This window comes from Pseudophryne corroboree, chromosome 9 (assembly GCF_028390025.1).
Source record: "Pseudophryne corroboree isolate aPseCor3 chromosome 9, aPseCor3.hap2, whole genome shotgun sequence".
Classification (NCBI taxonomy): domain Eukaryota; kingdom Metazoa; phylum Chordata; class Amphibia; order Anura; family Myobatrachidae; genus Pseudophryne; species Pseudophryne corroboree.
The window spans coordinates 118,610,019-118,637,526 of NC_086452.1; the positions used below are offsets into that span (position 1 = coordinate 118,610,019).

Genomic DNA, 27,508 nt, shown 5'->3' on the forward strand with positions numbered 1-27,508 from the left:
CCTATCCTTCAATGCCTATTTCCCCATAGATTGTAAGCCTGCGAGCAGGGCCCTCCTACCTCTATGACTGTTTGTTTTTACCCAGTTTTTGTCTTCTAATAGTGTCCAGTTGTAAAGCGCAATGGAATTTGCTGCGCTATATAAGAAACTGTTAATAAATAATTATAAAGATTGCTTCCTGTGTTTCGAAAACTCTTAAACCGAATACAAAAGGCAGCAAAGATAGGTAAACATATACCAAAAAGAAAAATGCGCATAAAGAAGACACGTTTGTGTCCAGAATCCAAATGACGCTTCCAGCCAGATACGATTTCTGTGCTTTCCCTATTTTTTCCCAGGTGCCCAACTTAAAAATCACTGAGCTAATGTGAACATCCATAAAACCCGGGCTCCCTACATGCCATAGGGAAGTTCTGTTTTATATTCTCTTTTATCATTTCCTTCAAAAGATCACGGGTTGCGAGGTTTCACCTAGGAATGACTGCAAATCAGCCATGTCTGTAGTTTGGCATTGCAGAGATTCATTGTTTCCCTGCTGTAGATCACTGAAGCATTGCTGTATTAATCATTGCTACAGACCTTCAGACTATTGCTAAATCCATCAGCTCTCTGTAGACCTTTGCGAATTCCTGAATCCATTATCAGTGCAATTTTGCAGCCTTGATGCACAAACACCTTTTCTGTCATCAGTCCAGCAACTTCATTCACTGCTATAATCAGCATGCTGGCTTCATCGCTTCCCAACAAAGCATCCTTACATTATAGCAACACTGGCACCATCTCATCTAAAGGCTCACTGAGTGTTACTATCCCTTATTCCTGGCCACCATAATGTGAAAAGCCCCAATATGTTTCATATATGTAATATAGCAAAGTGCAGAAGATGTCATTTGAAGGTTTTAATTTCAAGCTGTTCAGGTTATTTGGACAGTGACCCTTAAAGTGTGCCTTTAGAGAATTAAAGAAGACATGGTGTTGGGTTAACCAATGCCTTTTAGCAATTTACTAAGAAATAGTGATTTCGCTGAGGTATGATGGATGATGTTCCTCCACTATGTCTCCCAGATTAGGTAGATCATCTTTTTAATCATGATTATTTCCCCATATAATAGGGGTCTACGAAATGACTTGGTGACAGGCGCACCTTAATAGTTCATAGTAAGTGTTCATAGTAAGTGAGTCTATGACCCAGTGTTGGACAGGCCCACCAGTAACAGGGGAAATGCCAGGAGGAACAAACTGCCTGAGGGCCACACGCCCTCTAAAGGAGTGGCACACTCACTCTTATAGAGGTTATTATTTGGTGGAGTAGCATCATAGTTACATTTCGGTGTTTGTTTTTTTTTTCTATGGAAAATACACAATTAGCCATCCTGCCAAGCAAAGTGGTTGGTCCTGATACACGCCTTTCCTCTCCTCTCCTTTATAAAGGGGCCTTGTTCTTTATATGTATTCTCTAATGTTTGGCTAAGGTCTCAAAATCATGTTACATGCATCTAAGAAACATATCCAAAATACGACCATATCTTACCAAAAAGAGACTCACCACTACAATCCATTCTGAATGCAGCTACGTGGCTGATCTTCCTTGTTAAACGTTCATCGGCTGCAGATCCACTCTGTCAGTCCCTCCATTGGTTACCTGTATTCTACCGTATTCAATATAAAATAATTTTACTCACACACAAGGCCATTAACTAAACTACACCAATGTACATATCTTCGCTTATCTAAAAATATCTCCCAACCCGACCTCTTCGCTCTTCACAGGATCTACGTCTCTTATCCACACTCATTACTTGCTCCTATTCACGATTGCAGGACTTTCTTCGGGCTGCACCCACTTTGTGGAATGCCCTACCACGCACAATAAGACTCTCCCCTAGTCTCCAAACCTTCAAGCGTTCCCTGAAAACTCACCTCTTCAGGCAAGTTTATCACATTCAAGAACCGCTCACTCAACTGTCATAAACTTTCCTATCCGATTGTATTCCCACTGTACAGTCAGCACATATCCTCCACATATTCTCTCTTTCTTCACTTTCTCTTCCTTCTGACCATGGTTCATCATTGCTGTGATGTGATATCATGCAGCCCACCTAGAACCTTTGCAATCCGGTGGACAAATATGCAATAGATAGTGCCTATCCTTGTGTATCAATGCATATTTCCTTGTAGATTGTAAGCTTGCGAGCAGGGCCTTCCTCCCTCTATGACTGTTTGTTATTACCCAGTTTTGTTTCTTCATTGTGTCCAATTGTAAAGCGCAACGGAATTTGTTGCGCTATATAAGAAACTGTTAATAAATAATTAATAAGTCCCTCTGTGGTGGATGTCAACAACCCTTAAGCTTGGGCACCTGTCACTGCATTCCCTTGTGGGCCCTACATGCCCTTGTCCAACACTGCTATGACCAATACATGTAGAGGCTCCATAATGAGGGCACATCATTCTACATATATATCTGTAATAGCGAGCTAAACCATGGCTTCACGTTGTCACTGATCCCAAGTCAGGTGGTTTGGAGTCTCTTGCACATTCCAGCAGAGTAGGCTATTATGGTCTGACCACAAAAACAGTGCAATACACATGGATGAGGAACATTTTTTGGAACACCTGTCTAATATGCTGTTGTCACTCCTTGTGCCACCACAATAGCTCTCTACACGCATCCTACAAGACCTCTGCAGGTGTCCTGTGTTATCTGACACAAGGACAACACCAATAGGTCCTTTAACTCCTGTAAGTTGTGATGTGGAAGGGATGTGGATCGGACTTGGGGCCTATTTCAGATTGATCGCAGCAGCAAATTTGTTAGCAGTTGGGAAAACCATGCGCACGGCAGGGGGGGGGGCAGATATAACATGTGCAGAGAGAGTTAGATTTGGGTGGGGTGTGTTCAAACTGAAATCTAAATTGCAGTGTAAAAATAAAGCAGCCAGTATTTACCCTGCACAGAGACAAAATAACCCACCCAAATCTAACTCTCTCTGCAAATGTTATATCTGCCCCCCCTGCAGTGCACATGGTTTTGCCCAACTGCTAACAAATTTGCTGCTGTGATCAACTCTTAATTAGGCCCTTGTTCCCAACACATACCATAGTCTTGCTAAGAGGACACTTCCATCGGAGTATACCCTTGCCAAGGATTGGAATAATCTGTTCTGCACCAATGTTTACAGAGGCGGTATGTGTCAAATCACCATCCACATCTATATAGGTAGACAGTGTATGCCAGCAGAACATTGCCAAAGCATCACACTGCTGCCACCCTCTCTTCCCTAGGCAAACGATGCACACGTACCCAGCCATCCGCATGATTCAACGGATACCGGGATTTGTCAGATCTAGCCTAGGCGACCTTATTCCATAAATCCAGTTGTGATCCTCAATTCCCAGTTTAGGCAGTGACGACGATGAACGGGTTTGCATGGGCACTGGGCTGCAGATAAGCAGCAGGGTTCTATGCACTGTGTGTCGTGATACATTTCTCCTGTCACCATCATTAAAACTTTCTGCTATCTGCGCCACAGTAGCCCTTCTGTTGGTTTATACCATATAGAATAGCCTTCATTATCCTCTTGCGCTGATAAGTTTCGGCAGCCCAAAACCCTGTCGACATTTAATGGTTGTTGCCTACACCCGTCGGTAAGTAGTCACTCACTACTGCTGACTTCGAGCACCTCACAAGCCTTAGCTGTTTTGGAAAATCCTTTGAGTGCTTGTCTGGCTATTAAAAAATTGTCCCTGATCAAATTCATTCAGACCTGCCTATACCTTATGCCATGGGTCTTCAGCCTGTGGCTCTCCACATGCTGTGGAACCACACATCCCAGCATGCCATGCCAGAGTTTTGCTATTAAGGCATGCTAAAACAGAGGCAGGGCATGCTGGAATGTGTAATTCTACAGCAGTTGGAGTGCCACAGGTGGAAGACCCATGCTTATACATACAACACGGTTGACTAGCTTACTATCTAATATATCCCTGACTTTGACATGTGCTGATATGAGATAATCTATGCCAGGGTTTCCCAAACTCAGGGCCTTATTCAGGTTGGTTAGCAAACCAAAAAAGCAAGCAACTGGGCAAAACCATGCTGCAGTGCAGGTGGGGCAGATGTAACATGTGCAGAGAGAGTAAGATTTGGGTGCGGTGTGTCCAAACTAAAATCTTGATTGCAGTGTAAAAATAGAGCAGACAGTATTTACTCTGCACAGAAACAATATACCCCACCCAAATCTAAGTCTCTCTGCACATGTTATATCTGCCCCACCTGCAGTGCACATGGTTTTGCCCAGTTGCTTGTTTTTTTTGGTTTGCTAACAAACCTGAATAACCCCCTCAGTCCGTAACACACCCCAACAGTCCAGGTCTTAAGGATCTGCATGCTAGTGCACGCATGCTTGTGCTCAGAACCAACTTAGGTACTAATTAAGGGGGACATTTACTAAGCAGTGATAAGAGCGGAGAAGTGAGCCAGTGGAGAAGTTGCCCAATCAGCAGCTCTGTATCATTTTATAGTATGCAAATTATAGTTGTTACATCAGTGCTGATCGGTTGCCGTGGGCAACTTCTCCACTGGCTTACTTCTCCTCTCTTATCACTGCTTAGTAAATGTACCCCTTAGTCACTTGAGGACAGAGTTTGGGAACCACTGGTCTTTGTCATTTGATATTTTGACTCATGCTAGTATATATCCAGCATGGTGTTCTCTGTGGATGGTTGCCGAGATATACTTCATACTAGCGGACGCAACCTGCATGCTAACTAAATGTAATTGTAAGAATGTGTGTAATCTAGAGATGAGCGGGTTCGGTTTCTCTGAATCCGAACCCGCCCGAACTTCATGTTTTTTTACACGGGTCCGAGCGACTCGGATCTTCCCGCCTTGCTCGGTTAACCCGAGCGCGCCCGAACGTCATCATCACGCTGTCGGATTCTCGCGAGGCTCGGATTCTATCGCGAGACTCGGATTCTATATAAGGAGCCGCGCGTCGCGGCCATTTTCACACGTGCATTGAGATTGATAGGGAGAGGACGTGGCTGGCGTCCTCTCCGTTTAGAAATTAAAATAGATAGGAGAGTGAGAGTGAGACACTTCATTTACTTACTGGAGCTTAGGAGGAGTTATACTAGTGACTGATGACCAGTGACCTGACCACCAGTGCAGTTTTATAATTTATTATTATTTAATAATCCGTTCTGTTCTTGTTCTCTGCCTGAAAAAAACGATACACAGTGACTCAGTCACACTCACATACCATATCTGTGCTCAGCCCAGTGTGCTGCATCATCTATGTATAATATCTGACTGTGCTCACACAGCTTAATTGTGGGGGAGACTGGGGAGCAGTTATAGGTTATAGCAGGAGCCAGGAGTACATATTAAACAGTGCACACTTTTGCTGCCAGAGTGCCACTGCCAGTGTGACTGACCACTGACCACTGTGACCAGTGACCTGACCACACTGACCACCAGTATAGTATATTGTGATTGAATGTCTGCCTGAAAAAGTACACTCGTCGTGTGACTTGTGTGGTGTTTTTTTATTCTATAAAAATTAAAAAACTCATTCTGCTGACAGACAGTGTCCAGCAGGTCCGTCATTATATAATATATACCTGTCCGGCTGCAGTAGTGATATATATATATTTTTTATATCATTATTTATCATCCAGTCTATACTAGCAGCAGACACAGTACGGTAGTTCACGGCTGTAGCTACCTCTGTGTCGGCACTCGGCAGTCCATCCATAATTGTATACCACCTACCCGTGGTTTTTTTTTCTTTCTTCTTTATACATACTACATCTCATTATCATCCAGTCTATATTAGCAGCAGACACAGTACAGTACGGTAGTCCACGGCTGTAGCTACCTCTGTGTCGGCACTCGGCAGTCCATCCATAATTGTATACCACCTACCCGTGGTTTTTTTTTTTTTCTTCTTTATACATACTACATCTCATTATCAACCAGTCTATATTAGCAGCAGACACAGTACGGTAGTTCACGGCTGTAGCTACCTCTGTGTCGGCACTCGGCAGTCCATCCATAATTGTATACCACCTACCCGTGGTTTTTTTTTTCTTTCTTCTTTATACATACTACATCTCATTATCAACCAGTCTATATTAGCAGCAGACACAGTACGGTAGTTCACGGCTGTAGCTACCTCTGTGTCGGCACTCGGCAGTCCATCCATAATTGTATACCACCTACCCGTGGTTTTTTTTCTTTCTTCTTTATACATACTACATCTCATTATCAACCAGTCTATATTAGCAGCAGACACAGTACAGTACGGTAGTCCACGGCTGTAGCTACCTCTGTGTCGGCACTCGGCAGTCCATCCATAATTGTATACCACCTACCCGTGGTTTTTTTTTTCTTTCTTCTTTATACATACTACATCTCATTATCAACCAGTCTATATTAGCAGCAGACACAGTACAGTACGGTAGTCCACGGCTGTAGCTACCTCTGTGTCGGCACTCGGCAGTCCATCCATAATTGTATACCACCTACCCGTGGTTTTTTTTTTCTTTCTTCTTTATACATACTACATCTCATTATCATCCAGTCTATATTAGCAGCAGACACAGTACAGTACGGTAGTCCACGGCTGTAGCTACCTCTGTGTCGGCACTCGGCAGTCCATCCATAATTGTATACCACCTACCCGTGGTTTTTTTTTTCTTTCTTCTTTATACATACTACATCTCATTATCAACCAGTCTATATTAGCAGCAGACACAGTACAGTACGGTAGTCCACGGCTGTAGCTACCTCTGTGTCGGCACTCGGCAGTCCATCCATAAGTATACTAGTATCCATCCATCTCCATTGTTTACCTGAGGTGCCTTTTAGTTGTGCCTATTAAAATATGGAGAACAAAAATGTTGAGGTTCCAAAATTAGGGAAAGATCAAGATCCACTTCCACCTCGTGCTGAAGCTGCTGCCACTAGTCATGGCCGAGACGATGAAATGCCAGCAACGTCGTCTGCCAAGGCCGATGCCCAATGTCATAGTACAGAGCATGTCAAATCCAAAACACCAAATATCAGTAAAAAAAGGACTCCAAAACCTAAAATAAAATTGTCGGAGGAGAAGCGTAAACTTGCCAATATGCCATTTACCACACGGAGTGGCAAGGAACGGCTGAGGCCCTGGCCTATGTTCATGGCTAGTGGTTCAGCTTCACATGAGGATGGAAGCACTCAGCCTCTCGCTAGAAAACTGAAAAGACTCAAGCTGGCAAAAGCACCGCAAAGAACTGTGCGTTCTTCGAAATCCCAAATCCACAAGGAGAGTCCAATTGTGTCGGTTGCGATGCCTGACCTTCCCAACACTGGACGTGAAGAGCATGCGCCTTCCACCATTTGCACGCCCCCTGCAAGTGCTGGAAGGAGCACCCGCAGTCCAGTTCCTGATAGTCAGATTGAAGATGTCAGTGTTGAAGTACACCAGGATGAGGAGGATATGGGTGTTGCTGGCGCTGGGGAGGAAATTGACCAGGAGGATTCTGATGGTGAGGTGGTTTGTTTAAGTCAGGCACCCGGGGAGACACCTGTTGTCCGTGGGAGGAATATGGCCGTTGACATGCCTGGTGAAAATACCAAAAAAATCAGCTCTTCAGTGTGGAGGTATTTCAACAGAAAAGCGGACAACAGGTGTCAAGCCGTGTGTTGCCTTTGTCAAGCTGTAATAAGTAGGGGTAAGGACGTTAACCACCTCGGAACATCCTCCCTTATACGTCACCTGCAGCGCATTCATAATAAGTCAGTGACAAGTTCAAAAACTTTGGGCGACAGCGGAAGCAGTCCACTGACCAGTAAATCCCTTCCTCTTGTAACCAAGCTCATGCAAACCACCCCACCAACTCCCTCAGTGTCAATTTCCTCCTTCCCCAGGAATGCCAATAGTCCTGCAGGCCATGTCACTGGCAATTCTGACGAGTCCTCTCCTGCCTGGGATTCCTCCGATGCATCCTTGCGTGTAACGCCTACTGCTGCTGGCGCTGCTGTTGTTGCTGCTGGGAGTCGATGGTCATCCCAGAGGGGAAGTCGTAAGCCCACTTGTACTACTTCCAGTAAGCAATTGACTGTCCAACAGTCCTTTGCGAGGAAGATGAAATATCACAGCAGTCATCCTGCTGCAAAGCGGATAACTGAGGCCTTGACAACTATGTTGGTGTTAGACGTGCGTCCGGTATCCGCCGTTAGTTCACAGGGAACTAGACAATTTATTGAGGCAGTGTGCCCCCGTTACCAAATACCATCTAGGTTCCACTTCTCTAGGCAGGCGATACCGAGAATGTACACGGACGTCAGAAAAAGACTCACCAGTGTCCTAAAAAATGCAGTTGTACCCAATGTCCACTTAACCACGGACATGTGGACAAGTGGAGCAGGGCAGGGTCAGGACTATATGACTGTGACAGCCCACTGGGTAGATGTATGGACTCCCGCCGCAAGAACAGCAGCGGCGGCACCAGTAGCAGCATCTCGCAAACGCCAACTCTTTCCTAGGCAGGCTACGCTTTGTATCACCGCTTTCCAGAATACGCACACAGCTGAAAACCTCTTACGGCAACTGAGGAAGATCATCGCGGAATGGCTTACCCCAATTGGACTCTCCTGTGGATTTGTGGCATCGGACAACGCCAGCAATATTGTGTGTGCATTAAATATGGGCAAATTCCAGCACGTCCCATGTTTTGCACATACCTTGAATTTGGTGGTGCAGAATTTTTTAAAAAACGACAGGGGCGTGCAAGAGATGCTGTCGGTGGCCAGAAGAATTGCGGGACACTTTCGGCGTACAGGCACCACGTACAGAAGACTGGAGCACCACCAAAAACTACTGAACCTGCCCTGCCATCATCTGAAGCAAGAAGTGGTAACGAGGTGGAATTCAACCCTCTATATGCTTCAGAGGTTGGAGGAGCAGCAAAAGGCCATTCAAGCCTATACAATTGAGCACGATATAGGAGGTGGAATGCACCTGTCTCAAGCGCAGTGGAGAATGATTTCAACGTTGTGCAAGGTTCTGATGCCCTTTGAACTTGCCACACGTGAAGTCAGTTCAGACACTGCCAGCCTGAGTCAGGTCATTCCCCTCATCAGGCTTTTGCAGAAGAAGCTGGAGACATTGAAGGAGGAGCTAACACGGAGCGATTCCGCTAGGCATGTGGGACTTGTGGATGGAGCCCTTAATTCGCTTAACAAGGATTCACGGGTGGTCAATCTGTTGAAATCAGAGCACTACATTTTGGCCACCGTGCTCGATCCTAGATTTAAAGCCTACCTTGGATCTCTCTTTCCGGCAGACACAAGTCTGCTGGGGTTGAAAGACCTGCTGGTGAGAAAATTGTCAAGTCAAGCGGAACGCGACCTGTCAACATCTCCTCCTTCACATTCTCCCGCAACTGGGGGTGCGAGGAAAAGGCTCAGAATTCCGAGCCCACCCGCTGGCGGTGATGCAGGGCAGTCTGGAGCGACTGCTGATGCTGACATCTGGTCCGGACTGAAGGACCTGACAACGATTACGGACATGTCGTCTACTGTCACTGCATATGATTCTCTCACCATTGAAAGAATGGTGGAGGATTATATGAGTGACCGCATCCAAGTAGGCACGTCACACAGTCCTGTCACGATCCGGGTATCTGGACGCCATTTCTTACCCATCAGATGCCTCCTAAGGCTGGCTCAGCGCTCCAGGACCGGATCCCATCTGTTATCCTGATGTGTACATTCCTGTATCCTCTCCTGTCACTCTGGGACGCTGTCACAGTAAACGCCATATTACACCTGGCATGGCGTCTCCCGCGGCCTCCGCCGCCGTCCCTGAACTTCTGCATGCAGAGTGTCTGAGTGGCGATTACGTCAGCCGCGGCCTCCGCTGTGTCCGCGTGGTTGGATGTGCATCTGTCAGCCTGGCGCCTCCTGTCTCCGGTGGCCGGCGCCGCCATTACTGTTTTCATTACCACATGGATTACAAACCAAACTTCCCTCCAAGTGTCTGCATGGGCGCAGCCATCTTGGATTCTGTCAGCTGATCATTTCCACCAATCTGTTCTCAGTATTGATAATCTGCATAATTGCCTAGCCAATCCCTTCCTTGCTGCAGGTATAAATACACTGTGCCTGAGCAAGGAAGGCGTCAGTGCTTTGGTTGTCAAACCTAGTTCCTGTTTGTCTCTCTCCTGTGATTGTTTTCCAGGTTCCAGCTCCTGTCTCAAGACTTCCACCATAGAGACCCGCACCAGCATTCCACCTGCGGTGTAGCCTGACTCTCCAATCCATTGTGGATTCATCTGTTTCCAGCTACAATATTACCTGCTTCCAGCTCAGCTTCCAGCAGAGTACAGCTTCTCTTAAAGGGCCGGTGTCCTTTCTACACTTTACCACTCTCCACCGGTATTATTATTTCTCCGCTCTCAAGTTCTACATTTCAGTTCATATTTCATCGCTCCCAAGTTCATTTATTATTTAACTGGTTCCAGCCAGTATCCACTCCGTGCTAACAACAGTCTGGTTCCAGCCAGTATCCACAGCAGCCGTTTTATCTTCAGCAACCCAGCTTTTCCTGCAACACCAGCTGGCACAATCCTGGGTTATCTCCATTGCTACAGTCGGGCCTGGTAAGGACTTTCCATCTAGAAGATTATAAGAACTATCTCACACTACCAGTGCCCTGTGGCTCCTGCCATCCTGTAGTACCCAGGAACTGTATTTATTCTTTGCTGACTTTTACGTTTTCTTTTACTGCTGCTGTGTTGCGGAGTTGTCATAATAAACATCATTGACTTTTATCCAAGTTGTCGTGGTCACGCCTTCGGGCAGTTATTATTCATGTTACTTACATGTCCAGGGGTCTGATACAACCTCCCAGGTTCCGGTACATCTCAGCCCCTACAACTGAGCCTGCCTCCCGTCAGCTCAGGCCCTCAGTTGTGACAAGTCCGTACTTATACTGGCAGGAAAAAGAGTCAATTTGGAGGCCCTTGCACAAACTGGCTTTATTCTACCTAAGTTGCCCTCCCACAAGTGTGTACTCCGAAAGAGTGTTTAGTGCCGCCGCTCACCTTGTCAGCAATCGGCGTACGAGGTTACATCCAGAAAATGTGGAGAAGATGATGTTCATTAAAATGAATTATAATCAATTCCTCCGTGGAGACATTGACCAGCAGCAATTGCCTCCACAAAGTACACAGGGAGCTGAGATGGTGGATTCCAGTGGGGACGAATTGATAATCTGTGAGGAGGGGGATGTACACGGTGATATATCGGAGGATGATGATGAGGTGGACATCTTGCCTCTGTAGAGCCAGTTTGTGCAAGGAGAGATTAATTGCTTCTTTTTTGGTGGGGGTCCAAACCAACCCGTCATTTCAGTCACAGTCGTGTGGCAGACCCTGTCACTGAAATGATGGGTTGGTTAAAGTGTGCATGTCCTGTTTATACAACATAAGGGTGGGTGGGAGGGCCCAAGGACAATTCCATCTTGCACCTCTTTTTTCTTTAATTTTTCTTTGCGTCATGTGCTGTTTGGGGAGGGTTTTTTGGAAGGGACATCCTGCGTGACACTGCAGTGCCACTCCTAGATGGGCCCGGTGTTTGTGTCGGCCACTAGGGTCGCTTATCTTACTCACACAGCTACCTCATTGTGCCTCTTTTTTTCTTTGCGTCATGTGCTGTTTGGGGAGGGTTTTTTGGAAGGGACATCCTGCGTGACACTGCAGTGACACTCCTAGATGGGCCCGGTGTTTGTGTCGGCCACTAGGGTCGCTTATCTTACTCACACAGCTACCTCATTGCGCCTCTTTTTTTCTTTGCGTCATGTGCTGTTTGGGGAGGGTTTTTTGGAAGGGACATCCTGCGTGACACTGCAGTGACACTCCTAGATGGGCCCGGTGTTTGTGTCGGCCACTAGGGTCGCTTATCTTACTCACACAGCTACCTCATTGCGCCTCTTTTTTTCTTTGCGTCATGTGCTGTTTGGGGAGGGTTTTTTGGAAGGGACATCCTGCGTGACACTGCAGTGACACTCCTAGATGGGCCCGGTGTTTGTGTCGGCCGCTAGGGTCGCTTATCTTACTCACACAGCTACCTCATTGCGCCTCTTTTTTTCTTTGCGTCATGTGCTGTTTGGGGAGGGTTTTTTGGAAGGGACATCCTGCGTGACACTGCAGTGACACTCCTAGATGGGCCCGGTGTTTGTGTCGGCCACTAGGGTCGCTTATCTTACTCACACAGCTACCTCATTGCGCCTCTTTTTTTCTTTGCGTCATGTGCTGTTTGGGGAGGGTTTTTTGGAAGGGACATCCTGCGTGACACTGCAGTGACACTCCTAGATGGGCCCGGTGTTTGTGTCGGCCACTAGGGTCGCTTATCTTACTCACACAGCTACCTCATTGCGCCTCTTTTTTTCTTTGCGCCATGTGCTGTTTGGGGAGGGTTTTTTGGAAGGGACATCCTGCGTGACACTGCAGTGACACTCCTAGATGGGCCCGGTGTTTGTGTCGGCCACTAGCGTCGCTTATCTTACTCACACAGCTACCTCATTGCGCCTCTTTTTTTCTTTGCGTCATGTGCTGTTTGGGGAGGGTTTTTTGGAAGGGACATCCTGCGTGACACTGCAGTGACACTCCTAGATGGGCCCGGTGTTTGTGTCGGCCACTAGGGTCGCTTATCTTACTCACACAGCTACCTCATTGCGCCTCTTTTTTTCTTTGCATCATGTGCTGTTTGGGGAGGGTTTTTTGGAAGGGACATCCTGCGTGACACTCCTAGATGGGCCCGGTGTTTGTGTCGGCCACTAGGGTCGCTTATCTTACTCACACAGCTCCCTCATTGCGCCTCTTTTTTTATTTGCGTCATGTGCTGTTTGGGGAGGGTTTTTTGGAAGGGACATCCTGCGTGACACTCCTAGATGGGCCCGGTGTTTGTGTCGGCCACTAGGGTCGCTTAGCTTAGTCATCCAGCGACCTAGGTGCAAATTTTAGGACTAAAAATAATATTGTGAGGTGTGAGGTATTCAGAATAGACTGAAAATGAGTGTAAATTATGGTTTTTGAGGTTAATAATACTTTGGGATCAAAATGACCCCCATATTCTATGATTTAAGCTGTTTTTTAGTGTTTTTTGAAAAAAACACCCGAATCCAAAACACACCCGAATCCGACAAAAAAAATTCGGTGAGGTTTTGCCAAAACGCGGTCGAACCCAAAACACGGCCGCGGAACCGAACCCAAAACCAAAACACAAAACCCGAAAAATTTCCGGCGCTCATCTCTAGTGTAATCATCTATTAGTTATTACCTATTGCAGAAAATAGAAGATCACCTGAGTTTACCATATACCAGAACAGCGTGTCTGTATTCAGGCCCCATCTCTCCGGCAGAACAGCTGACAAGCTGTGTCCCTCTAATTTCTCTGAGCTGTCTGGATGCAGTCAGGAGATGTGCAGTGTGCAGTCTCTGAGTGACACACACTGATTGCTTCTAAAGCCCAGGATGTAATATGGTGATGCTATGTGAGCCCGGGGAGGGAAATGGTGGGGGGAGATCAGAGCGCCATCCTGCCACTGTCTACATTCACAGCTGAGCGCTACTTGTTTCCCCCTCCCACAGACACATTATGTGCTCGCTCCCTGGAGATGTAGTCTGTGGCCACCTGGGCTCATTAGCAGCACACACTCCCTGCAGGGACAGGAGGTAGAATGTCTCAGTGGTGGGGGGAGCGGGAGCACTAGTGTTCTGTAAGAAGTAGGTGCATGAATCTGTGGCCTACTGGCCGGCAATGTGTGCTAAGGAGGAGTTGCATTATGCCTGTATATAAATGTGTATTTTGTTCATTGACGCATTTCTACCACATAAAACGTATTTGCGTCATTGTGAGACTAGGGTTTGATATTATTAGTCTAGATGCAAGAAATGCACATATAACTTTAAATAAGGGCACCAACACATTCACAACGACTTCATGTCTATTCATTAAACACGAACGTAGGCTTAAGCCCTATCATTAGAGCACGCGTGCGAGGGCTCGTAGAGGCCTCTGGCAGCAGTACAGCTATCCGCTGCTATTATATTACATACTATGGGGGCAATGGGCGCAGATGTTCATGATGCATAACCCAGTAATCTACACTTGCTATCCGCCGCAGAGTCACGTAAACGGAAAATATCTGGAGATGATAGCATGCACACAACATTTCATAACCTGTCATTCTACAGCTGACCATTGAACGGACATGGTGTAAAGGAACTGCAGCTAATATGCCATATATGTAAGCTTACCATACTATCCCTTTAAACCAGGATTCTCATGAATTACACAGGTTCTGTGGCTGGCTGACTTCAAGCCTGCATTTCACCTGGTTTTAATCAGCCACAGAACCTGTGTAATCCATAAGCATCCTGGTGTAAAGGGATGGTATGGTAAACTTACATACTGTATAAGAAGTCTGACTCTGCCTTGCATGCAATACCAAATGCAGCCGCATCTAATTTATTTATTTCTTTTTTAACTGTGCATGCATTGCAGCTTATATACGTCACTGAGAGCATCTAAGAGAGATCGTGTGCTGTACACATCGTAGTCACTTACCGATAGCTGAATGGTCATTACTGGGTGACAGCAGGGCATTTGCGACCTGTGGCCGTATAAACAGTCGCCAGCTATTCTGACCTGGGAACACATACCTATTACTGGCGGACGGGATCCCAGCTGTCATGATCCCGACAATGGGATCCCGCCAGCAGAGGGCAAGCGCTAGAAAGCTTCTTGCGGACTCGCTGCGCTTGCCACGCTGTGGGTACGGTGGCTCTCTGCGCTCGCCACAGGATCTATTCTCCCTCTATGGGTGTCATGGACACCCATAGAGGGAGAAAAGGCTGTGGCGCCGGTATTCTGGCGGCAGCATTTCACCGCCTGTTGGGATTCTGGAGTCGGCACGGTGACCGCCGGGATCCGGACAGGCGGTCTCGTGATTGCCTCCCCTGAGCTGAGTGCATGACATTTTCAGTGGCATCTTCCACATTAAGCATGGAGTAGGTGTTATGTCATTATTATTGATGATGGCGTCTCTTGTGGCCAGAGGTCTGGGGTTGATGCGATCGCATAGAGGCATCTGACTACAGGCAGAAGTCCACATAGAACCTTGATGGACTATCAGAACATGCTCTTTTTTTCCTACACTAGCCGTAGTGCTCCTATTGGCAGGTGCAGAACTCTGGGCCTAATTCATGTTTGTACGCAAAGCCAATGTTTTTGTAACGGAGCGATTATCAGCAGACTGCGCATGTGCCGTGATTGCACTGCGCATGCACCAAGGTACCTTATCGATCACGCTCACATTTTATACAGAGTGATTGACAAGAAGGGACCGTTTGGGGGACTTCACAAGGGAGTGGCGGCAAAAACACAGACGTGTCATGGCCATTTTTGAGACGTGTTTCTGCCTTCACCTGCAATCATGTACATAGAGAAACGTGGCACCAGAGCCACTACTGCTGCAGCCAGACTGCGTAGCCGAAGGCCCACACTAGGAGTTAATGTTCGGCACTGCGTACGAGTACACAATTGCAAAGGATTTTTTGAAGGCTCCAGTTGGCGTCTGTCTTCTGTCCAGGGCGGCAGCTTCATGTGCGATGACTAGCTATTCTGTAACCTAGAAAAACGCAGCTGTGCATGCATTGTGTACAATCATAGGCCCTATGTAGGCTCTTTTGTGACCATAAACAGGGCAGTATTACTGCACCGACAGATGGCGTTCCAGTGATACTTATAGTCCCAGATCCATAAACTAAATGAAACATATCAGCCAGGCCAAGAAAAGTATTAGCTATGATAATGCTTTGTAACAACACAGATATTATATAGATATATTATATCGCTATTGGACCTTGGATCGCTATAGGACCTCATTCAGCTTGGATCGCTATTGGACCTCATTTAGCTTGGATCGCTATTGAGGCAGAAGTTGCGATTTTCTCAATCCTGCTTCTGCTAATGTGAAGAGTCGTCCAGAAAGGTAAAAGACGGCCACTGATGCATTCACAAAATTGAGTACCATCAACAATTGCGGTTGACCCTGGGCTACTCAGAATAATGAGAATGCAGTCGCACCAGTGCCAAGTTTTTAGTCGCAATCCATTGCAACTGGCATCAGATAAACGCCTGAAAACGGCCATGATCCGCCTGCATTTTTTTAACCACTCCCCACAAATGCCATGTTAACATCCACAAACAGTCACAACTTGTCAAATTGGGATCGCAATTTAGTCTTCGCACAACGTGTTCGCAGTGCATGCGCAGTCTGCCGATAATCACCCAATTTGTGATTTTTGCAACTGAAGGTGAATAAGGCCCATAGTCCAGCAGCTGTCTAATGGTGTGTACACACGGTGAGATATTTACTTACAATTTTGACTATATAGTCAAAATTGTAAGGAAAGTTAGTGCAGATCGCAAAGTGAAAGTCACCTTGTGATCCTGATGCGATGCCGATGCGCAGTCCCGCGTAGTCGGCATCGCAAGCCTAGATACACTGTGCAGGCAAGTCAATTTTGACTATCTCATAGAAAAGATAGTCAAAATTGACACTTAGCCAAAATCGCACATTGGGGGTTATTCCGAGTTGATCGTAGCTGTGCTAAATTTAGCACAGCTACAATCGTAAACTCAGACATGCGGGGGAACACCCAGCACAGGGCTAGTCCGTCCCGCATGCCAGTGCCGCCCCCCCCCCCCCCCCCCCCCTGCACAAATACAAAAGCATCGCACAGCGGCGATGCCTTTTTATCTGCGGAGTAACTCCCGGCCAGTGCAGCTCCTGCGGCTGGCCGGGAGTTGTGTGTCGCTGCCGCTGGCCGCAGCAGCTGCGTGAGACGTCACGCATCTGCCGCGCCATGCCCCCCCAACGGTCCAGCCACGCCTGCGTTGGCCGGACCGTGCCTACTAAACGGCGGCTTAACGCCGCCGTTCAGCCCCCTCCCGCCCAGCGACCACCTCTGTCTCAGAGGCAATCGCTGAGCAACCGACGACTGCCATGCGCCGGGGCACTGCGGCGCCGGCGCATGTGCAGTTCCAACCCGATCACTGCGCTGCAACAAACTGCAGCGAGCGATCGGGTCGGAATGACCCCCATAGTCGGTATCGCAAGCACAGTCATTATGTCGCATAGTGAGAATCGTGGTTAGCCCGAATCTCACCGTGTGTATGCACCTTTAGAAGAGGATAACACAGCAGCGTAGATGCAGACCTTGGGATTGGTGACCAGTGGGTTTGTAAGTCTCTCGATCATTGGGGGTCATTCTGAGATGATCATAGCTGTGCTAAATTTAGCACAGCTACGATCATTCACACTGACATGTGGGGGGGATGCCCATCACAGGGCGATGCCTTTGCACTTCAAGAGTAGCTCCCAACCAGCGCAGCTTTAGTGTGCTGGGCGGGAGCTATTACGTCGCTCCCCGGCCTGCAGCGGCTGCGTATGACGTCACGCGGCCGCTCCCCGCACAGTCTGGCCACGCCTGCGTTGGCCGGACCGCGCTCACAAAATGGCGGCCAAACGCAGCCGTTCCGCCCCCTCCCGCCCAGCGACTGCCTCTGCCTGTCAATCAGACAGAGGCGCTCGCAGCCCAGCTACGGCCTTCGGCCGTCTGGCATGCGCAGTGGGTACCCGTACGCTCGGTTGCGATAAAAAGCAGCAAGCGAACGGGTCAGAATGACCCCCATAGCCCTGGAGAATGTAATCCACTTATTCTATAAGTAGCTGAACATGTTCTATACACAGTCTATGAGGAGTCATCCACTTATGCCAAATGATGTGAGTGACAAATCCAATCATTTTAGGTTAAACCACCCTTTAAAAATACTACTCCAGCTTTGTTCAGGAACACACCCAGAGGACCTCCAAATACATATGTGTGGAGTATTCCTAGGGGTGGCGTTTTCTGCAGATCTGCCTTTCACTTCCGTTTCAGTTTGCTGGTTAGAGGGCCTGTCACTGAGGAGTTATTCAATTAACCACACTAGAAGCTTAATGATGTCACCGTCCCTCATCCGTTCCTCTCCAGAGATGGTCCGTACTACTATCTCTTGCCACCATGCCTCACTCCATGCAGGTCTACGGTACTAAGCATGCGACAAGGAGTGGATGAGTGGGAGAAAGATTGCCATACTACCCACACTACTGGCCTCCAGATCGTCCAGTGAGTGAAAATGTTTTTTTAGGGTAAAAACTGCCACCCCCTCCAAATGTAGGCAGAGCACTCTCCAGGAGCCCAGCTAAGGATGGGGCAGGTCTCCACCGCATTCTCCAGGAGCCCAGCTAAGGATGGGGCAGGTCTCCACCGCACTCTCCAGGAGCCCAGCTAAGGATGGGGCAGGTCTCCACCGCACTCTCCGGGAGCCCAGCTAAGGATGGGGCAGGTCTCCACCGCACACTACAGGAGCCCAGCTAAGGATGGGGCAGGTCTCCACCGCACTCTCCAGGAGCCCAGCAAAGGAAGGAGCAGGTCTCCACCGCACTCTCCAGGAGCCCAGCTAATGAAGGAGCAGGTCTCCACCGCACTCTCCAGGAGCCCAGCTAAGGATGGGGCAGGTCTCCACCGCACTCTCCGGGAGCCCAGCTAAGGATGGGGCAGGTCTCCACCGCACTCTCCGGGAGCCCAGCTAAGGATGGGGCAGGTCTCCACCGCACTCTCCGGGAGCCCAGCTAAGGATGGGGCAGGTCTCCACCGCACTCTCCAGGAGCCCAGCTAAGGATGGGGCAGGTCTCCACCGCACTCTCCGGGAGCCCAGCTAAGGATGGGGCAGGTCTCCACCGCACACTACAGGAGCCCAGCTAAGGATGGGGCAGGTCTCCACCGCACTCTCCAGGAGCCCAGCTAAGGAAGGAGCAGGTCTCCACCGCACTCTCCAGGAGCCCAGCTAAGGATGGGGCAGGTCTCCACCGCACTCTCCGGGAGCCCAGCTAAGGATGGGGCAGGTCTCCACCGCACTCTCCAGGAGCCCAGCTAAGGATGGGGCCGGTCTCCACCGCACTCTCCAGGAGCCCAGCTAAGGATGGGGCAGGTCTCCACCGCACTCTCCGGGAGCCCAGCTAAGGATGGGGCAGGTCTCCACCGCACTCTCCAGGAGCCCAGCTAAGGATGGGGCAGGTCTCCACCGCACTCTCCAGGAGCCCAGCTAAGGATGGGGCAGGTCTCCACCGCACTCTCCAGGAGCCCAGCTAAGGAAGGAGCAGGTCTCCACTGTGAATAACAGCTATTTCCTCCTGTATAAACAGTTTGCATTTGAACTTCCACAATCTCTACTTTCTATCTTTATAAATGTACTTGAACTGATCTCTGGGCAGTAAATCTCCCTGACTGCATCCTTTTCCATTCTTATAACAAAATAAAGCAAATAGAAAGAGATTTATGGAAAGGCCAATGGGGGCAAAAGCCTAGGGCGGCCCCTGCAAGAATAGTGTCTTGTAGCCTGTGAGTTATGCTTACAGGTTTGTTATATGGAAATGAATGAGATGCTACTGTCCAGAATAAATCTCAGCAAACATGTCATATGTCTATTTACCCTTTCTGTGCCGGGGGCCATACCAAAAGCGCAAGTCACTATCTGCATCTTCACACTCAGTTTGGGGTGTGACTATGCTACGTTCTGAGTAGTGTTTATTAGTGATTTGCTCTCAGTCTCATAGTAAAATGAATGCTGGTCTGTGGAAAGAGGGAATTTTTAAATGCACTATTTAGTGATTGTTCCCTCAATTACGTTTACTAATTATTTTATCTCCCACAATATATATGATTCCGAGCTATGCTTCTGGGCCACAAGAATATATACCTGTGTCAATTAGAAAAAAAAAAAAAAAATTATATATATATATATATATATATATATATATATATATATATATATATATATACACACACTGTATATATATATATATATATATATACACACACACACACACACACACACATTTGTTACCACTTATAATTTAATACTAAATTGTAATTTGGCATGCAAACACCATAGACCTGGGCACCTGAGTCTATATTAGGGCATGTGGCACCGTTGTAGAGATTATCGGTGGCCCTTATTGACCTACAGTATATCATCTCTCTATTGCATAGTCCCGATGCTCATATCACCATCACTTCTTACATGTCACTGGCGTGCCGATATGGTGTACAGGTAGACACCTGATTGACATGTACATGTCAGACAGATTCCCTGGGGCTCACTGAAAATGCTAGGATAATAAGGGAGGGAGTACTTTGCCTCCTAAATTTGGGACAGAAATTGTAAATCTGACATTGGTGGCACTGAAAGGGTTAAAGCTAAGCTGAGAACTGTAAAAAAGCATATTGGGGCAAATTCAGTATGAATGCAAGTAGCAATTCGTACGGAATTTTTGCTGAGGGGCTGCTGGCGCATGCGCCCACAAATTCTGCAGGGGGCAGCAGAAATTACGATCGCCTCTGCCTGTCAATCAGGCAAAGGCGGGCAGGAGGGCGTGGCAACGCTCCGTTTTCTGGGTGGAAATGGAGCGTTGCTGGGGCGTGCCAGCCCAAACGGTGGGTTGGTACGCGCGAACGGGGGCGTGTCGGGGGTGCGGCCGCAGTGGCTGCGTGACATCACACGCAGCCGCTGCGACAACAAAAATGGCGCCGGGACTCCTGCGGCCGCAGCTAGTCTGCGCTGGCAGGAGTCCTCCTTAATTTCTGCTAACAAGCAGAAATTGCGTGCTGTTTGCAATTTCTGCTTGAAGCAGGAAGGGAGGCGCCGGTCAGCATGCTGGGCGGCCCCCAGCATGCGTGCTAATGATTAGCAAATTCTGCTGATTAGCAGAATTTGCTAACCTTACTGAAATGGCCCCATAATGTATTAGCTATAGGTGAAATCATGACGATTGCTGAAGTTTCACTTCCAGGGGCTTTTCAGAGGCAGTAATAATGTCAAACGTAACATTCTCTATGCATGATGGGAGGTTTCCTTCCCTGTAAACTGCTGAATACCAGTGCCTCTACAGAGTATGGAAATAAAAGGGGTGACTACTATGCTGGATCAGGTAAACAACCAATAACTTCAAATGTGATATATTCTCTTTAAAGGGTAACTTGTTACCTGCAGCCATTCATTTTGTGGGCTGAATCTGTATTCACAAGAATACAGCCTACGACTTATGAGGCATGTTGTGCCTCGTGCCTCAGCGACATCACTAGTTCCTAGTGAATTTAGACTGAATCCTAGTTCAGAATACAGTCACTTGTGTAATTAAACAACAATAGTATGGCATGAATTCCCTTCCCGAACACCAAAGACTTCAAACACAGCGTATATAGAAATGTTTAATATATTAAACTCATATAGGCAGTGAGGAACAGCAGATTCATAAATACACAAATAAACAAGGAGTGTGACCTGTGCAATAGGGGAAATGTTTCTCACGACAATGAACCACGTCCGTTTGTGTTTCACCAGCATAATACTGTGCGGTATAAAGGTCTATATTCATACTGAGGATTATGTGTGTATAAACGAGGATCAGTACCAAGGTGGCAGACGTCTACTGTAGGTGCCGCACCAGTCTTGTTGGTTAAACAAAACATGATGTAAAAAGACAGTGCAAAACAGTTTGGTAAACAGACAGACATCATGAAAATACATCACACGTCTGAGACTGATGAGCAGTAATATTCCGTATCCACATTTATCAGGAGATGGAAACAGCAATAAATGTTCCAGGTATAATCAGTGACCTATTTTCCTGGAAAAATGCAACCACTGTCTACACGAACCATATTCAGGTTCCGGTCAGCCAGGTGTCCCTCTCAGCACTTGGTCCTTCTCTGGTGTAGCACACGCAGAGATAAACTGGGTTCACGGTGCATGATCTCGGTCGTACGACTTAGTCCAAGCGTGGACACCTTAGCACCGTTCACTTCCAAGATCTCATCTCCCACATAGAGTAAGCCGGAATAAAGCTTGGCAGTGTTGGCATCACTCATTTCCTGCACGTAGATACCTGCACGAGAACACGAGGGGTCTTAGACACTGGCTGAGTCCATATGAATCTCAAAAGGGAGGTGACGCAGGTATCCACTTACCTGAGTCTGGCCTTCCATTGCCGGATGAAATGGTAAACCCAAAGCCTCCTTTTTCTGGGCACTTCAGTTCTAAAAGGCGAGTTCCGTCCGGGTAAACCTCTGCTACTTTCCCTACTGCGCGAGCCATGCCAGGTGATCCAATGTCCTCCACACTGAGTACCCGCCTGCGAGGAAGAATTGCCAGTAAGTGAAGCTGGACACAGGACAACCCTAGGACATGCAACCGTTGCAGAGTTCTATTCATAGTTACAGCCACATAGGGTTCCACTCAGGCCTTATACCCGTGGTTGGCTGGGAGCTGAGATCTATAACAAAAAATTACATTATCTGGGTCCGATCTATGGAATTCATATATATATATATATATATATATATATCCCTTGTTAGAAGGATAAGATGTTAACACTACTTCCACTTGTCCCTGTCTAGCACCCATATCCCTATAACTCCTCTCTTCAATCTATATGGAGCATAACTATTCCCAAAAGCATCAGTGTGATTCTAAAACAGCAATTGCTATGTAGATTAAGGGATCTTATTACAGTCCTCACTAGGTATACTACTCGTGCTATACTTTGGTGTAGGTGAGCTGGATATTCTTCCTGCCTGCTCTGCTAATATCACATTGTCTGTGTGGACAGATGACGTGTCACTATGACAGCTGTCAGTAACAGCCTATAAGTGTCCTGCCCAGTCACAAGTGATAAGAGACCAAACACTGAGGAGGAGCCTAGATATACTTTGGTGTGTGGTTTTTGTATATACATTTCTGTGCCAAAGTATATCACGGTGCACGTGTGTGTGTCCCATAGAGAGAACAAGAGTGTCTTTATTAGAAATATTATAAGACACTCTCTGCCATTACTATTTTAATAGCAGTTTTATTTGTAGTTCTATCTTTGCTGCAAATTTACTTAACGTACAATAAATAAATAAAAAATGTTTAACTGATGACAATTTAGAAATAGGTACAATGAACTATGATCACCATATATCACATGTGGAACCTGATCATTTGTGTAACACTGTTGTTCCGTCCTTTGAATGTGAACGTTCCCTGCTATAGTGCAGTAAGGTATAATATTACAGCAGCAGGCTGACACTTTAGCCATGCGTCTGGTGTGTACCTTGGAGCATTTCCTGTAACGTAAACAGCAGACCGGTCCGATTTTCCCAGCAAGTTCTGAACAGAGGATGCTTTTCTTGGTAAGTGAAATGGCGACATCTGGTGGCAAATTAAAAGTACTACATGTTAGAAACGTCTATTATGTAATTTACATTTTTAATTTCCCTGTCATTAGCATCACTACAGATTAAACAATGCCTCCTTGTCTATTTACAGTGATTTCTTTATATGTAACAACTGTTTCGGTTGTATCTGCAAATATCAAATATGGCGTTGCTGCGGAGTTAACGTCGTCACCGCCTCTTGCAGCCTGATTTCAAGCCAAATCTGCTCAAAAGTGCTAACAGCCCTTTGGGGCTTCAAGAAATCGCAAATCACTGGACTGCAAAGCCACCCCAACAGTTTCTATGAGAGCTGCTATGAAGTCAGATTTATCAAGCACTGGAAGGTATAGGCTGGTTGCGCATTGGCTCACCCTCCTGTGTCTCTACGGGATGCGTTTAATTTATCGGTTGTCACGATCCCGGCGGTCAGGATACAGATGCCAGAATCCCGACAGCCGGCAATGCCGCCGACCGGAATCCCGGCACAACAGGGCTAGTCCCACTTGTGGGTGTCCACGACACCCATTGAGTGGGAATAGATCCTGTGGCGAGCCACCAAGCCTGCAAGGGGACTCAGAGTGCTTGCCCCACTGCCTGCATTCTGGCGGGCGAGATGCTGCTGTCGGGATTTTGACAGCCGGCATCCTGCCCGCCGGTAATCCATACTGAACCTGTCTCTCCAACATCATCTTCCTGTCTGCCTCTCTGCCATCAGCCTCACCCCCTCTCTGCCGTCAATTAATTGGGCCTCATGCCAGTTCTACACTGATGACAGCCAAATCTACCTCTCTCTCCCCCTGACCACTGCAGTCCTCAAATACCCCCAAACAGATCATGTTTTCAAAATTTCTGTCTTTGGAAACAGGATAATTACTGACAGAGCAAAATACATTAACTTACCTGTGCATGATTAAAGAAATCCAAAAAACATGACCTGTTGGGGGTACTTGAGAACACCTAATCTAGATCATTAACCTACCTATAGCATTGCAACCTATAGTCACCCCATTTACAGAATCACCTGCCAGTGTTAATTTAAACATTATTTATTTGCTTATCTGCTCCTGTTGCTTTGGCCTATTGTTATATGATTGTGTCTGTACAAATGATAGGTACTTATAGCAGTACGCGGGTGCAGTACATATTCCCCTTTCTACATATTTACTTCCTATTTATATTACTAATGTGCATTGCTCTGCATGGGTAACCAGTTATTATCGCAACGTTTTGTGATGTGATATTGTCAGTTAACCATGTGTTTCTGCATTGCCTTCCAATACAGCTCTTTACAGTGAAAGCTAAACTGATTTTGCTTTAAATGATGCGTAACCTTAAATAAAAGCCGGTAATGGTTAAACACCAACGTGCTCAGAGGTGCAAACCTCCACAAAACCCATAGCAAGCAACCAGATGTTGCTTTCACTGCCCAGAGATGGCCCTGTATAGGCCGTTCCCAGCACTTTGTGTTACGACTGGCCACGCATTTATGTGAGGAAATAAAGCCAGAGCTGACCATTCTTGCCGTCAGGGACGAGCACCTGAAGCTCACTGGGGTGTCTTAATGGAGTTTGGACTCATTAGCCAGTAGCGATCTTTATCCTGTATGACAAAAGAATCCGTTCAATTTAAAATCTGATTAGGACGCACATGCCTGCCGATTGGTGTCAGCTGTAATAGCAGTGTATGATCAGCCTAACCTGATTAAAGCTATAATTTAATAAGTGATAATACTCAGACCTATTGTTGGCAAAATAATCCACAATAAAAAAATAACAGCAATTACAAAAAATAAATAAACAAATTGTACAAACGTAATGAACATTAAATATTTATTAACTGTCAGCATTTAATGTGAAGTCTAACTATACTTTATGCACAATTCTCACAAGGTACAGGCCGGTCACTTCCTTTGGGAAAATGTGCCCTCAAGGCAATGTTTATTGCTTTCTCTTTAAGCTCACAAGGAGAAAAGTGTCTGACCTCTCACATTAGCAATGAAGGCAGATCTCAATGACCTGCTATCAATGCCTGCACCCACCAGAAGGGAAAGGGTTAAAGTGGTGCAGTCAAAGAGTTGAGATCTGATTATCAGCTCATTACTAATAGTGTAGAACAAGTGTCACTGCTTTGTGTACAATATATATGCACAGATAAGGCAGGTGCTGAAGGGAGATAAGGACTTGCCACGTACTGAGAGGTGTCAGCCACTTATCAGCCATCAGCCACTGTGTATATAGAACAAGCTGTGTTATTTAATGTCTGTTCAGCCAGCTCCACTCACCAGCTTCAGGGACTGCAGCGATGGGCTCTTCTTTATCTTGCCCGGCTTTACTGATCCATCGCTCGAATCATTGTCCCGGTTTGCTAAAGCGTTTCCTTCATGAAGGCCTAAGGGAGGTATTTGCTCCAAACTAGAAGACTGGAAACGGCTCAGCTTGTGTCGTGATGTTAGGCCAATGCTGTCGAAAATTTTCCTCATCCCGCTACGGATGTCGCCCTTTTTTACCTCAGGCTGCCAAGAGCTGGGAGTAAACACAAGAGGTTGTTTGCTCAAAGTGATTTCTCCACTACTACACTGAGTATACACATTAGGTGGCTAATTATAGCACTGTCTGACACACCACAGGCGCCGCTATGACAGGACATACATATGATTAATCAGGATATCCACTGTATAAATGGGTCATGGATTACAGTCGAAGATTATATTGCTGGAAAACTTGGAAAGTAATAAGTCCACTAACAGCAAAAATGTAATATACATAGGGATTGATGTATAAAGCAGTGAGAGTGGATAAGTTGCCCATAGCAACCAATCAGCTTTGAGGAAGCGTTTATGGAGTACATTCTATACAATTATAGGTAGATGCTGATTATTATAGCGCTCTAGAGTTTATCCGCTGAGAGCTGGCCAATTGTGACAATATAATGGGATAACCTGCAGGACAGGGATAACAGAAGATGGGACATTATAGTCCCCAAGCTGCAGACTTTTTTTTGGAAGTGACTACAGCAGGTGTTACCAAACTCAGTCCTCAAGTCACCCCAAACAGTCCAGGTTTTAAGTATATCCATGGCTCAGCACAGATGGTTAAATCAAATTGACTGAGGTGCTAATAAAGTCACCTGTGGCCAAGCATGGATATACTGAAACCTGGACCGTTAGGGTGCCTTGAGAACTGCATTTGGGAACCTCTGGAATACAGTGTTTTAGCCAGCAGGGATGCTAGTAAAAATGATTAGTGTTTTTCTCTTACGTCCTAGAGGATACTGGGGTTCCATTTAGTACCATGGGGGTATAGACGGGTCCACTAGGAGCCATGGGCACTTTAAGAATTTGATAGTGTGGGCTGGCTCCTCCTCCTATACTCTATGCCCCTCCTACCAGACTCCGTTTAGAAAATATGTCCAGTGGAGCCGGTCACGTTTATGGAAGCTCCTGAAGAGTTTTCTGCATTTATTTTATATGTTTGTTATTTTCAGGCAGGACTGGATGGCACCCAACGGCCCAACCTCTTGGAGGGTTAATGGTCCCGTTACCCGCTGACAGGACACTGAGCTCCTGAGGGAACTATTTGCAAGCCCCACCACAGCGAGCGTACATTCCCTATCAGAGCCAGAAGAATGAAGAGTGGCGAGTACTAAGCTGGCGTCCCCGTTAGCGGGGCGCCGGCCATTATGGCGGCATGAGTGTACGGAGATGCACGGCTTCTAACCAGGGCGGAATTCGTCTCCAGACACAGTACACAGCTGCGTCTCAGTACACTGTACACAGTACCCACACTGGTAAAATCAGCTTTAAAACGTTTTTCTCGCCATTTTAAGCACCAGATTACCTCAGCCAGTATAAAAAAGCGGGAAGACCGCGCGCCATTGAAGGGGCAGTACCAGGGGGTCATAGCAGGGGGAGGAGGGGGCAATTATTAGTGTACTAAGTCCCCTATCAGGGTACTTAGTCTGCGACCCGGCTAAGCAAGGGCTGGCTCCAAATAACTCTGTCTCTCTGAAGGGCTCTTTGTGGGTTAATTGTGCTTAACCTTTTCCTGTGTGTGTGATGTCACATTTACATTATGTCAGGCAAAGACTGTGTTTCTTGTACAGCGGAGTGTTCCTGTTCACCAGGGGGCTCACTACTGGGTACTCA

At 46.9% G+C, this 27,508-nt stretch overlaps 2 protein-coding genes across 3 annotated transcripts in view; one reads left to right on the forward strand and one right to left on the reverse strand.

Annotated features, from left to right (window-relative positions):
• The window catches only part of STX6 (syntaxin 6), a 140,471-nt gene that overhangs the window by 63,919 nt on the left and 49,044 nt on the right, over window positions 1-27,508 (forward strand). The gene's annotated exons all lie outside the window — the stretch shown is intronic.
• The window catches only part of KIAA1614 (KIAA1614 ortholog), a 49,495-nt gene continuing 43,349 nt past the window's right edge, over window positions 21,363-27,508 (reverse strand). For both annotated transcript variants that reach the window (XM_063939793.1, XM_063939792.1), the window contains exons 7-10: window positions 25,646-25,886; window positions 23,262-23,359; window positions 22,135-22,298; window positions 21,363-22,052 (exon numbers count right to left, since the gene is read on the reverse strand). In XM_063939793.1, coding sequence (XP_063795863.1) covers window positions 21,859-22,052; window positions 22,135-22,298; window positions 23,262-23,359; window positions 25,646-25,886 — 697 coding nt within the window. In that variant the 3' untranslated portion in view covers window positions 21,363-21,858. The remainder of the gene's footprint in view (window positions 22,053-22,134; window positions 22,299-23,261; window positions 23,360-25,645; window positions 25,887-27,508) is intronic.